The 13,160-nt window shown below is 38.5% G+C and overlaps 1 protein-coding gene across 1 annotated transcript in view; it reads right to left on the bottom strand.

Annotated features, from left to right (window-relative positions):
* LOC104287570 (golgin subfamily B member 1-like) overlaps positions 1-8,302 on the bottom strand; it is a 39,999-nt gene extending 31,697 nt beyond the window's left edge. Inside the window, exons 1-8 of the mRNA XM_009886293.1 lie at positions 8,186-8,302; positions 6,939-7,085; positions 5,670-5,792; positions 4,886-5,053; positions 4,322-4,507; positions 2,792-2,914; positions 2,470-2,583; positions 246-567 (exon numbers count right to left, since the gene is read on the bottom strand). Of these exons, the coding sequence (XP_009884595.1) occupies positions 246-567; positions 2,470-2,583; positions 2,792-2,914; positions 4,322-4,507; positions 4,886-5,053; positions 5,670-5,792; positions 6,939-7,085; positions 8,186-8,302 (1,300 nt within the window). The remainder of the gene's footprint in view (positions 1-245; positions 568-2,469; positions 2,584-2,791; positions 2,915-4,321; positions 4,508-4,885; positions 5,054-5,669; positions 5,793-6,938; positions 7,086-8,185) is intronic.
* Positions 8,303-13,160: the final 4,858 nt, after the last annotated feature.

The raw sequence follows: 13,160 nt of genomic DNA, 5'->3' as shown, positions 1-13,160 counted from the left end.
GCAGCTGTCTTGTATAACACCAAGAAATGTTGTGAGAAATTTACAGTTTGTGTGATTATCTTGGTGTTCCTATAACCCTTATTATTATAGTATTTAACCATAGACACTTCTTAATTAGAGCAGCAGCAACACTTACACCAAATTTAATGTCGTTCTTCTTGCAACGGTTACAAAATTGGCATACAATATGTAACAGTCTGGGGCAAAAGAACTCTTCATATGTAACAACTGTTTAAATAGGATACCTTCCAAATTTTCCATCTTCTCTTTGGTTATAGACTCCAGATCTCCAACTTCTTTTGAGTTAGTCTGTCCACTACCACTTAATTCTGCCACTTGTTTCTTAAGCTGAAACAGGGCCTGATCTTTCTCTTGCAGCTCAGTTTCATGTTTCTCTTGAATTTCATGCAGTTCAGCATTATATTTCTCCTTAACTTTTGTCATTTCAAGCTCATGTTTCTCCATCATGTCTCTTAATTGGGCTCTCATTACATGTTTCTCAGCATCCAGTTTAGACTGGAGGTTTTCTTTTTCAGACAGAAGACGTTTCAGGTTTTCATTAATCTCCTGTAAAAGAAAAAAAAAAGAAAAAACAACTTTATATTTTAATGCACAGTATTTTTAGTACCACTGACAAATGTAGTATCTCTATTCCTACATACATTCTAATGAGAAATCAGGGCTAGTGTTGGTAACCTGGCTCTACTACAATAGCTACTCAGCTCTGACTTTTCAAGACAAAAATGGGGACATCAGCAAAATGGCACCACTATTAGAGTGCAAACTACATGCAACCTCTCCCATAGATGAAAATGGAATAAAAAAGAGTGTTTGGTTCTGTGGAATATAAAAGAAGAACAGAAGCAGATCTCTTTAACAGTGATCCCGTAAGATTAAGAATGCTCACTACAATGCCACCCAGGTGTTGTCACCTACATCCATTAAAATTAAAGTTGGGAAACTGATCAAGTTCTTCTTTACAATATTTTGTTGATAACTAGTTTTCTGTTAGTAGTTATTCTACTTTTAGAGCCTTTACATTAGTTATTTTAATACATAAAGAAGTAGAAAAGATTACAGCTCACTGTAGCAGAGCAGTCCGTTCACATTAGACCTGCTGTTCAAAAAACTACTTTTGTGATACATAAACTTCGGAATATAAACCGTCCCAAGTAAAGAAGCTGCGCAGAACAGCAGACAGAACATTTCCAAAATATGGTTAAAAATGCTTATGTAAATTAAGCAAGGCTTCCTGCTATTCCTATACTGAAACTGTAATGGAATCTCAGCTTTAGGTGCTTTAACTTCATGTTATCACAGTCAAACCTTCCCCCTACCCTCAAGGTGTGCATTTCTGTCCCCTCAATGCACTAGCACTAGGTACCATCCGTGCTTGCAAAGCATCACTGCAGGAAGATGCACATAACCCAAAAGAAAAAACCAACAAAGCCCTGCATAAGGCAGGAGGCATAACAAATGGGAAGGCCAAATGAAACAGGTCCAAACTACGATGGATCTTAACTACCTGAGCAGGACATCTACCTGGGTACATAGACGAAACTATTTCTAGTAAGATTTTGATTCTGGCAGCTCTCTTCGTAAGTGGAAAATTTGTTGGAAATAGTATAGCTAAAATCATAGAATCATTTTGGTTGGAAGAGACCTTTTAAGATCATCAAGTCCAACCATTAACCTAACACTGCCAAGTTACCACCAAACCATGGCCCTAAGTGCCACATCTACATGTCTTTCAAATACCTCCAGGGATGGCGACTCAACCACTTCCCTGAGCAGCCTGTGCCAGTGCCTGATAACCCTTTCAATGAAAAAAAGTTTCCTTATATTTAATTTAAACGTCCCCTAAAATGCTGGACCTGGCACCCCAGACAGGCTATAATGTGCCTGTTTCAGCAAAGAGTCCCAAAAGTCTGTCTGAGAGGCTGTAATGACCTTTTTCTACACTGTTCAACTAAAGCAGCAGCACTCAAAGGCTATAATCGGAGTTCATACCAGATGCTTAAACACAAAAAACCTTGATTAGGTATTGCTTTTACAATCAGTAGAAATACAGCAATAGGAAAGGCACACAATTAGCAAAACACTCTCTTTGGGGAAAAAAAAAGCGCCTCAGTTTTGGGGCTCGCTGCAGTCTCTAACTAGAGACACTGTAATCTTTTGACAGCAGAAAGTCTTCCCTACATAGCAAGTTCCCAAAATGAAACAAGACAAACTACAGGTGAGATTTGACAGTTTTATATTTTATGGGCTTTACCTCTCCTTTAAGTTAATTTCCTAACTGGAATTAATATTTGTTTGCACAGCTATGGTTGCATTATTAGCACATGTCAAAGCCTCCCAGAGAACTGCCTAAATATTTTATGCAAAACTATCTGTTGTGTACAACAAAACGGCTTTTTGAACTTGTAAGCGACCCAACAAGTTTAGATCTGCACATATGCTATTTCTTACTTTCAATTGCTGGTCCTTGGCATCCAGTTCTTTTTGCAAAACATCTATCACCTGTGTCCTTCCCAGCATGACTTCTTCCTTTTCATGGAGCTTCTGTTTCAAGGCCTTTAATAACTAGCAAAACAACAAAACCAAAAAAAAAAAAAAAAAATCAAACAATCAATAAAGGAGTTAAAACTTTCAGAAGAAAAAAGAAAAAGACTTACCTTTATCTTCCCAACCAAGTATCTGAACTGTGCCACAGAGGTTAGTAATTACATGATTCCAAATTCCCACATCTAACTAAATCAAAGCAAGCTATTGAATTTCCAAAGCAACGTACCTGTTCTAGGTCAGCACTTGCATCAGATTTAGCAGCTAATTTAAAGAGCTCCTGCTCATGCTTTTCTCTCTGTGCTTCCAGTTCCTTTTCCTTTTCCTGGATAATATTTTGAAACACACGTATCTAGAAACAGATAGAAAGTAAATATGAAACCAGTCCACAAAGGTACAGTAAAAGTACACTGAATTGTCTAACTAAAGATACAGCAAGATAGTGTACTCTATCTTGTCTCAATTTCGCTTCCACTTAGCAGTATAGTAATCAGTCAGTGATTACTGATGTCAGTGGTCCATGCAGATAAACCTCCAACTTACGTAAAATTTGTTTTAATTCCAGAATAACAAACTTCAAATTAGAAGAACGGGTTACACTGATCATGTTCATTTCTAGCAAGTTTCTATTAATTAAGCCCAAATGGCAGCTTTGAAACCTAGCTGCCTCCTCCTCAAAAACTTGTATTCTACTTCTAACTTGTCTTTGTTGGCTATCTTACAATTTTTATAAGAACTGGATGTAACTTTTAGAATCTTGCTAATGTTATTTTGAATAAATTCACATAAAATCCTACCCAGATTTATATTTGAGTGACATTGTGCTCACCAAAATGGCTTTTACAGTCTCAACTGTTTGTCTTTTTCTTTTTTGCCTGTACGAAAACTAATTCCCTGTGTGCTACTGAACAGGTGCAGTCATTTTCAGGATCAAAAGCAGCATTTTTGTTACAGGTAAAATAAACTCAGACATCATATGATATGGGAAATACTGAGATGAATAGTTTCACACATGCTGGAACTCAAATGCTGAGGGATCAGGCACATAACATTGAAATCTGAGATTTAGCTTCCAAAGGAGCTGGAAGAGCCTGGTAACATTGAGGAATAGATACCATGCCCCCTAGTTCCATTTTTCTCTTCTCTTCTGTATTATTTAACAAGTCGTTGTTGTTTAGCCTGGTCTATTAATCAGCTGCTAACTTCTAGAAAAATTTCCCATTAAGTACACCAAACTTCTTCAGCTATTTTTCAGTCAAGAGAAAAACACAATTTTTTTCCGTGCTCCCGCACTACAAAGTGTGCCAGATACGTCACAGCACAAGTGAAAGTAATCTGCCAAATAGCCATTTGTGCCAAGAATGATTACAATAATACAAAAACACTACCAGCCATGGTACGCATGCATTTTTGCACCTTCAGATGTAGTGCCACAAGAAAGAGATGTTTGGAGGTTCTCCAACTGGAATTCTGCTCAACTCATTTCACTCTGTTACACACTATGTACTCCTCCATGCCCAACCACCAGCCGCACCCTTAAACTCCTTTCTTGCATAAAACTTTCAACTGCAGTTATCACCAGCACAGACCATCTAGTGCTTCATTTTTCTCATTTCATCTGATCACCGTAGAGACCTTTACTCAACAATCGTCCAAAATTAAAAAAGGCATTTCTTAACTATTGAGATAGAAACACTACAGTCAAGATACCATTTCTTCCACCAAAGACTGTAATTCCTTTTACAGTGTGTTTACTTACATTTTCCACATATGTAGCTTCTTTTCCTTGGAAACGCTCTCTCTCTTTGCTCTGAATATTTTTAAGACTCTCAATCTGTTCCTGGAACAAGCTACATTTTTCTTCACTGTCTCCAACCTTTTTGGTAAGGTTCTGAACTAGGATCTGCATGCTTTCTAGCGATGACTCTTTAACAGCCAGCTGATTCTTTAGAATGCAAAGCAAAAGACAATTAGAAGAATGGACCCAGAAAAAAGATATAGCAATCATCATGAAGCCAACTCCTAGCCCGTCCCTCAGTTAAAGCAACATTAAACTCAAAATTCCAGGTTTGGTTTTAATTTGAATGAAATTTGTCAGCAGATTCTGAATAGTCGATACTAGTCCATATAAACAGTACTGATAAAAGAAGTAAATAAATACAGACCTACTAACATAAATGAAAATAATCAGTAAAGAATTTTCATTCACATGAATAACTGCAGAGGATTTGTGCTTCAGAGAACGATCCACTGTATAACACACCAGAATTCGCCGATTCCTTGAAACCTCTATGGAGATTTTATATTTGAGCTGCTAATATACCTTCAATTCTTCATTGGGCAAGAGTGTTTCATTGGCAACACCACTTGATCCACAAGCTATCTGTAAATCGATGATGTAAGCATCTCTTTCGGCTAACTTCTTTTCTTTCTCTGCCAGCATGGCATCCATTTCAGTCCCACGACAGCGCTGGGCCTCCAGCTCAACACTCTGAAAATGAAAAGACAGCACTGCTTGTAATCTATACTTCCACCATCTACAGCAACAGAAGAACGGTTTACATTATTTCCTTATTGCCTGTTTTAGGGTACTGCACAGAACAATCAAATTTATAACCTGGTTCAATTTGAAGTGTAATCTTTAATTACTGAGCCTGTCTCTCAGAAATTCTGCAGCATTCACATTCCTGCCACTTTCCACAGTCAACACTCACATCCACGAAACACATCACTACACAAAACAGCTACAAACCGTAACAAGAAATCATCCCTTGCCTACATTTCTTCCTGTTACGACTTATTTTTGCAACAAGAAAAACTGAAGCAAAACAGCATTTTTGTTCAAAGTACAAGATTTAATATCGCATTAACCCACAAAGTTCATATCTGTGTACTCTAGTCCATTCATTTTCAAATGACTACAAAAGCATGCTTGAGGATTCGCTGCTCAATGAAAACACAATGACAGAATTCTCACTGTGTTTGCTCGGGCAGGTTGTAGCACATAAACTTCTCTGTCTACTCAACAATACAAATAAATATATTTAAATATAATCCCACATTACAAATGTGCTAAACCACATGCTTAGCATCCTATAAAACACCACCTTTTTTTGTAACTCTTCATTTTTTTGGGTGATCTGGGATTCTAGTTCTTCTATTCTCCTTCTCAGTACTAGTATTTTTCCACGATTCGCCGCAGCATTTTCCTGGTCACCATCTTTTGATGCCTGCAAAAACAGGGAGTTTTGCATTCCGTAAATGGGCAACATCTGACTTCTATATCTCTACCTATTCAGATAATACTGGTGAGAAAAAGTGTACTTTACTCATGGTCTGTGTTTCAGTTCTCTTATATATTACATATTCCAAGTAGAAGCCAGACAAAGCAGGCACAGAATTTATATCAAGCTTGTAAACATCGTCATATTTAAATTATTGATAATTATTGCTGCAAAGTGGACTAAAACGGGCAATAAGAGCATTCATTTCCTCTAGCAATTGTAACCTATATAATCTGGCAGGTGTAGTCCATGTAATTCAGAGCGGAAAAGGACTACTGAGGGTAAAAAATGTGTAAATTAAACTGTTCCTAAGCACAATGTTTCCAATCAGAATTTCAGTCTGTATAACTACTGGGTTATAGAAATTATTTGCCATTACAAAAGAAATCAAGTGCAATTGCAAAGAATATGTTTTACTAGCAAAGTAGATCAGAAGCATAAATACTGCACGTCTTTGAGGACACTTAGGGACTTCAACAAACTGATCTGTTTCTCTTCCCTTTCAGCACAGCTTTAAAAAACAAAAGCCCTAGAAATATTAAAGCCTTACTAAAGTTATTTTAGAAGCCGTATGAAGTCAAAATATGCTATTTTGAAGAAGTACAATCTAGTCACACAACTGTGCTACTACAAACAGATCCAACAATCTTTGTTAGCGGTAAAACACTGGTCACTTAAATGAGACATTCCTACATTTAATTCACATTTTGCCACCGAGAACATATTTATATTTCCATTTTTATCCTGGACATTAAAGTAACAAGTTAGTTTTTGTTCTCATTTCTTCTCAAAAACTTATCTTCCTGATTCATATGTGTTAAAAGTTTGATCTGCTAATAAGATGAAGATAATTAAGAATTTTTTACTAAACCTATTTGAAAGGAATGTGCAATTTTCTAAATTTCTATAGAAAGATAAAAGAAGAATGAAATAGAAATAGACAGATGGACTGACAGCATCCACACAGTCTACCCTGATCCCGATCTGACACACCTCAAAATCTAAACTTCTGTTCCACATTTGAGTCCAGCACATAAAACTGTCTATAGCCTTGCAGAAGTTATGTCTGCTTTAAAATGTAAGGACCTTTACCTTTTTTTGTTCTGCTTTTGCCTCCAAGCCACCTGATTCTGACAACTGTTTCTTAAGTTCTTCCAACTGTGAAGTTAATGATGCAACCTTGGCTTTGTTTTGCAGCTTCAACTTGGAAAGTTTGGCATCAGCAGATTCCTTCTCCTCCTACAAACATCAAAGTCACGAGGGACTAAATTAGCTACATGAACAACTGCATCCTTCAGTTCTTCCATTAAAAAAAAAAGAAGCGACTAACAAAAAATTATTTCCCCTTAAGAAACATTATAATGTCATGTGCAACAGGTCTGCATATATGAAAGCATATATGAAACGACCTTCCTTTCATTATTTAAACTTTCTGCACATGGTTATTATTAGTCTATAGAATCCAGGGCATTAAAATGTTAGAAATTTCCTTATTTTTTGATAACCATACAAATTCAGGGCTTGATTTTTTAACAAGAAGAACTGGGGGTTTTTTTGGATGCAAAAAGAAAGATACCTTTATAATACTATCAAAGCGTGTTTTGTTTTGTTTAAAGAAATGACTTCAAAGAAATGACTTCGTTTACAATGAATTTTAGAAAATTCAGTATTTTAACACTTGGCTGTTTGCATCCACAGAAACCTTTTTTAAAAAAAGTGTAAGAATAAGTCTCTTGCAGGAACAGACCAACTTTATCACTGTTTAGAAAATGACAGAGTAATGAACAGCAAACCCTTAAAAGTCTTCAGGGTATCAGATATAAATTCTTTTTAGTTCCAGCCTTTCTAATGCCAGTCAAAAGCAGAGGATAATATATAGTAGCATTATAGTAAGATCATTACACAGCAAAAATATATAGTGGAAGTAGAAATAGAAAATTATCTACAGAAATTCAGTCTGAGGTAAGCTGGCAACTCTCTAAATGTCCAGTAATGATCTGGACGGTGTTTTTCCCCATATTTAGCCTAACATGACCATGCCCCTCCAGCTCTCAGAAAGTCAGTCTGTCTCTTGCAATTATTGAGTGCATCTGCTCATCCAAAGAACCCATTGTCTGTGTAATACCTAAAACCAGATACAATTTTGGAACAGAAGACACACTGGAAAAAAGTGCTAACGTCCCAGGAACTGCAGCAGCTAATCGTGACCAACGCTTCTTGTGTTCCTAGAGTTGCTATACCTGAATATAAGGCTGTATCATGAGGTTTTTTTGTAGATAAACAGGACTGAAGGTTTTTTTTTTTAAACAGTCTTTTTGACATGAATACATACACGGTACCTTTAACTGAAGATCTTTATTTTGAAGCTCAGCATCCTTCTCCCTGACGAGCTCCTTTAGCTGTGTTACCAGCTGTTCAGTGCTTCTCAGCTGTTCGGTCAAATCTGTCACGGACATGCTTCTTGCATCTTGCGAGCCTGCAGCCTGCAGACATTAAGTATACTTTGAACAAAGAAAATGGTGCAGACAATACTGCTTCTGCAAAAAAGTCAGCAGTTGGTGTTTGTTTGGGGTTTTTTAAACACATTCAGCAAATCTTATTACAGTGCAATAATAAAACTTCCATATAGTATATGTACCTACTCAGATGGTTTTTATCAAGATTGATAGACAGGTTAAATTATAAATCTTAGAAACTCACTTAGGAATATTAGTTTGAAGTACAGCAAAACCATCGAAGCATCTAGGTATCTAAACCTGATTTTCCTCATTTACTGGATTTGCATTTTAACAACCAGTATTAGTGTTACAGTAGCGGCAACAAAATATTGATCTAGAACATCCTATACACAAAAAATACAATTGGGGTAAAGCTTATGTAATTCTTATAGATGGTTTCTTAAAGCAAGATCATCATAGTGAAGAGGAATAGAGCAGCTGTGTTATGTACGAGAGATTAAACACCAAGCAGACAGGAAGCAAGAATCCAACCTGACTTTTAGAGTCCTAAAACTGAGTCATGGTAAAACTACTTAAGCAACTTATTTACAAAAGAGCAAATACATACCTTTTGAATATCACCAATCAAAGATTCTGTACATCAGAAATTCTTAAGAAGATATTATTTTAATAATAATTCAATACTTACTACTGTTTTGGAAGGAGAACCTTCTCCACTACCCCATTTCCACATAGTTTCACGACGGCTATAAAAATAAGAATGAAATAATACCACAGTAAGTATCAGTGACTGACAGATAACTGTAACTCTTACTTCTCCCTACATCCTTCACTGTAAAATGCTTGAAACTGTTAATAACACTGTTTATTCAGTTCTGAGAGCACCTCTGATCTCCAACACAAGTTGTTGAGAAATAATGAAATTATGTATAAAATATGCATAATACGCCTTTTCTAAAAACTGATAGTCAATAAAATGTCAATACTATCGAAAATAATCCAAAGAAGTCTTTAAAGAGTAAATACCATAAAGTATTACTCATCATAGCTGCTTCTCCCACATATAAATAGAAGATAGAAACCACACATAGTTTGCTAATATTTAACCTGACCTTAAGCACTGCCTGCCACTGCAATATGGCAGGGATTATATCAATGCATATTTCTGTAAAATCATAAAAAAGACTAAAAACATTAAAGGACACCAATTTGCAACAACTGCTGTGCAACTGCTGCATATCTGAAAAACAGGAATGTTGCAACCTTTGAGGTCATTGATTAGCACACAAAACACCTGCATCTGAAATCCCAGAAAGAGCAAGGGTTCCTTGCTTTTTTTGCTCCCAATCAAGTATCAAAAATTTGTACATGGCACCAAAGTACCAGACATACACATAATTGCAGTTTCTGATTATAGAAAGCTGTAGCTTTCTAATAAACACAAGTATAGGCCGTAACAGCGTTCTAAAAAGCAAAATCCTAAAGACTGAGTAGGTACAAGCCAGCTCAAAGGTTAAAACCTTTACTGAATAATAGTGACAAACTTAGTTGAGAAAAAAACAAACGGGTAAAGTCTGTAAAATAGCCCATGCAGTACATTCCAAATTGTGTCTTGGAGATATAACCTTAAGAGCAGACTAAGATATCTTGCTCGGCCTCTGGACAATATTCCCAATAGCAGCATGAAGTGAAGAGAGAGGCTGTACCTGTTCAGCAATTTTTGCTCTCAACTAGTAATATCCCAAGGAACATACTGTGTCCTTCCTAACGTGCATTACAGACTTCTGAAATATGCATACAGAGATCAGTACTGAATTTGGAAAACAATTTATAATAAACATTAGCACATAGCTTATCCTAAAAAGTATGCAGAATGATAGCAGAGGCTGCTTTTAAAGCTGTTTATCGTTTCAAAGCTAAAACCACGAATCACAGACTGCAATCTACGGCCTACATTATCTACAAGGCCAAACTGGATTCTGCTAAGGATCTCTTCGAACATTAAAACCAACAAACGAGCCAGGGGCTTGGGGATTGGAATTACAGAATTTGTAAGTAAAAACCTCCTCTCATAATTCCTCCAGAGCCGTACCACCAAATCTGTTCTCAGTGAAAAGCTCGTTTCCAGATACATAAAAGGGTTACCCAGGTACAACGAGCACAAAATGACTCACTAGATGTAACGTGGTGGTGCATTTGTATTTAATTTATTAATAATTTAGCTCACTTCCAGCTCTGACTGATGCAACTACTTTTGCTCACTTTGCGTGCCAGCATTCCTACCTGAATACCTTAACTGCTACTTTCTGATGTATTTTTATTTACATCAGAGACACTAAATACCGACGAGTTTTCCAAATCAAGCTGGGAAACAAAACCGAACAGACTTTCCTTACGCAGCATGAAGTCAACCAACAATGTTTTTTTTGCTTTTCTTCTGCAGTAGAGAGCAAGTTAAAGCACTGAAGCTGGTGAAGCTGCAATCTGAATGCTGGACTATTCAACTCGACCCCCTCTCCTTGCAGCACATCTAAACACAATTCAATTAAGCTTCCTATCACCATTTTCCCTCCTTTGGCGGCCTATGTCCTGGACATAGAACTGTCAGGCATCAAGCACAAGAGAAGGAGGGAACCCAAATTATCTGCGGCTACACTCTCTGAAGTTTTCACAGTGACAGAAAATTTGTCCCTGTAAGTTCAAACCGCTCACCCTCACTTTCAAGGTTTCACGTTGCGTCATCACTGCCAGTACCTCATCCGGCTCTTCATCTTGTATATTCAGTTGGACTCAACAATCTTTGAAGGTCTTTTCCAACCTGAATGATTCTGTTCTACAATTCTATTTTATTCTACTTTGTTGACAACCATTCTCTGCCATCCACTATGCACTCATTTCCATTAATCTCTTCTTCACTGAAGAACAACAGGCAGTAGCCAACCCTTTCACAAATTCCACAACGTACAACAAGGCCCACTTAATTTTATGAAACAAGTTTCTTCTCATGCTGAAAGTACAACTGAGGTTTCAGCTCTTATCGTAACGGGATGTTACCAAAAAGAAAAGTCAAAACTGGCAGCTTTGCCTTGGTACTCATTCATTCCGTTGTCCCAGCACTAGCTGCAGCCAAATCCAGCTAAGAAAAACTAACCATGTATTACTCATTTCGGTAGTTTCCTGCCTACTTAACTCCCCTGAGTCAGATATCACAGGGCCCAGCACAAGGGGCGCTGAGGAGCACACAATAGCAGACAGGACAGATTTCAGGAGCAGCTCATACTGAAGCGGTCACAGAACTCCCACAGCTTGAAGTTGACCAATCTACACAGTAAAATATTGAACGGCATCGTTACAAATACCTATATGGGTGACTACCCAGGCAGAGAAACAGTCTACTGACTCCCACAGAGCTACTCCTGTTTGTCTAACTTTCCTTATATCTCTTCCAAAGTTATTTTGACATAAAAAATGGCTTCAAAGAGCACTCATTTGAGTTCTCACTATGAAGCTATTAAGGTAGGACCCTTCCCCTTTCTCTTTTAGAAATAGACAATGGAAGAAAACACCGAGGCAGAACTCTGCTCCTCTTACTACCAAGGAAGGTAATGGTAGTCCCCTTTCTTTTCTCTTCCACAATACTACAGCAGAAAAACAGACAACAGCAGAAGTGTGTAAAAACCCAGTTGTTTTATTATTTAAAAGCCACTTCCTGGAACAACTTTGTGCTTTAAACACGCACACTGAAAGAAAAGCATTTTAATACAATTATATTTTATTGTATCTGCACATTTTTTGCATTCTTTTTTGTTTGCATCCTTGTTTGATGGCTTGCCAAGATGTTGGTTCTTCTGCTAAAGCTGTTTTCAAATGCTCTGTGCCATCTATGACTTAAAAGCTCTTGGATAAAAACTGCACAAACATATGACATACAGCAAGGAAGCACAAACACTGAAGCTGTGTTAATCAAACCACAGCACTGTGTAAAGTTAATACAACAGTAAACTTACAGACCTGTTAGTTGTGTCTACTATAAATACTATTTCTTAATAACACTGATGATATTTTCCTCTTAAAAATAATATACAAGGGAAGTACTATTTTCTAACAGTGCACCACTGGAGAAATAAAGTATCAGCGCAGAGCCCCCAGTGAATCATAGACTGGTTTGGGCTGGACGGGATCATCTCGTTCCACCCCCTGCCCTGGGCAGGGACACCCCCCACCAGCCCAGGTTGCTCCAAGCCCCGTCCCACCTGGCCTTGAACACCTCCAGGGATGGGGCAGCCACAGCTTCTCTGGGCAACCTGGGCCAGTGCCTCACCACCCTCACAGTGGAGAATTTCTTCCAAATACCAAATCTAAATCTCGCCTTTCTGTTTAAAACTGTCACCCCTCATCCTATCGCTCCACTCCCTGACAGAGTCCCTCCCCGGCTTTCCTGTAGCCCCTTTAGGGACTGGAAGGGGCTGTAACTGCAGGTGCATGTGCAGTGCAGAGAATGAGCTATTTCCACCAGAGCAGCCGGCTGCAGTTCCTTCTGCCCGGTGCTTCTGCACTGCAGTGCTACCAGCAGCCTGTGACTGGAGGTGCACGACACCCCGCCTTCCCTCCCCCCCGCCCCGTTTTCGGCGGGGCTCCCCATATTGAACGCCTCCACCACAGCACGCCCCACGGCGGGGAGCCCCTTTCAGCCCGGTTCAGACGCAGGCACAGGACAGGGCACCCCCACACACATACATACACCGGCAGAGACCGGGCTGGCCCGGCCCTCCCCTGCCCGCCCCACCTCCCCGGGCACGGCCTGCTCCGCCTGCGGCCCAAGGGGCTCCGGCCGCCCCCCACCCCGGAAGGCACA

The sequence above is a fragment of the Charadrius vociferus genome, unplaced genomic scaffold (genome assembly GCF_000708025.1).
Source record: "Charadrius vociferus isolate BGI_N301 unplaced genomic scaffold, ASM70802v2 scaffold115, whole genome shotgun sequence".
Lineage (NCBI taxonomy): Eukaryota > Metazoa > Chordata > Aves > Charadriiformes > Charadriidae > Charadrius > Charadrius vociferus.
This window is presented reverse-complemented; position numbering and strand designations above follow the sequence as displayed.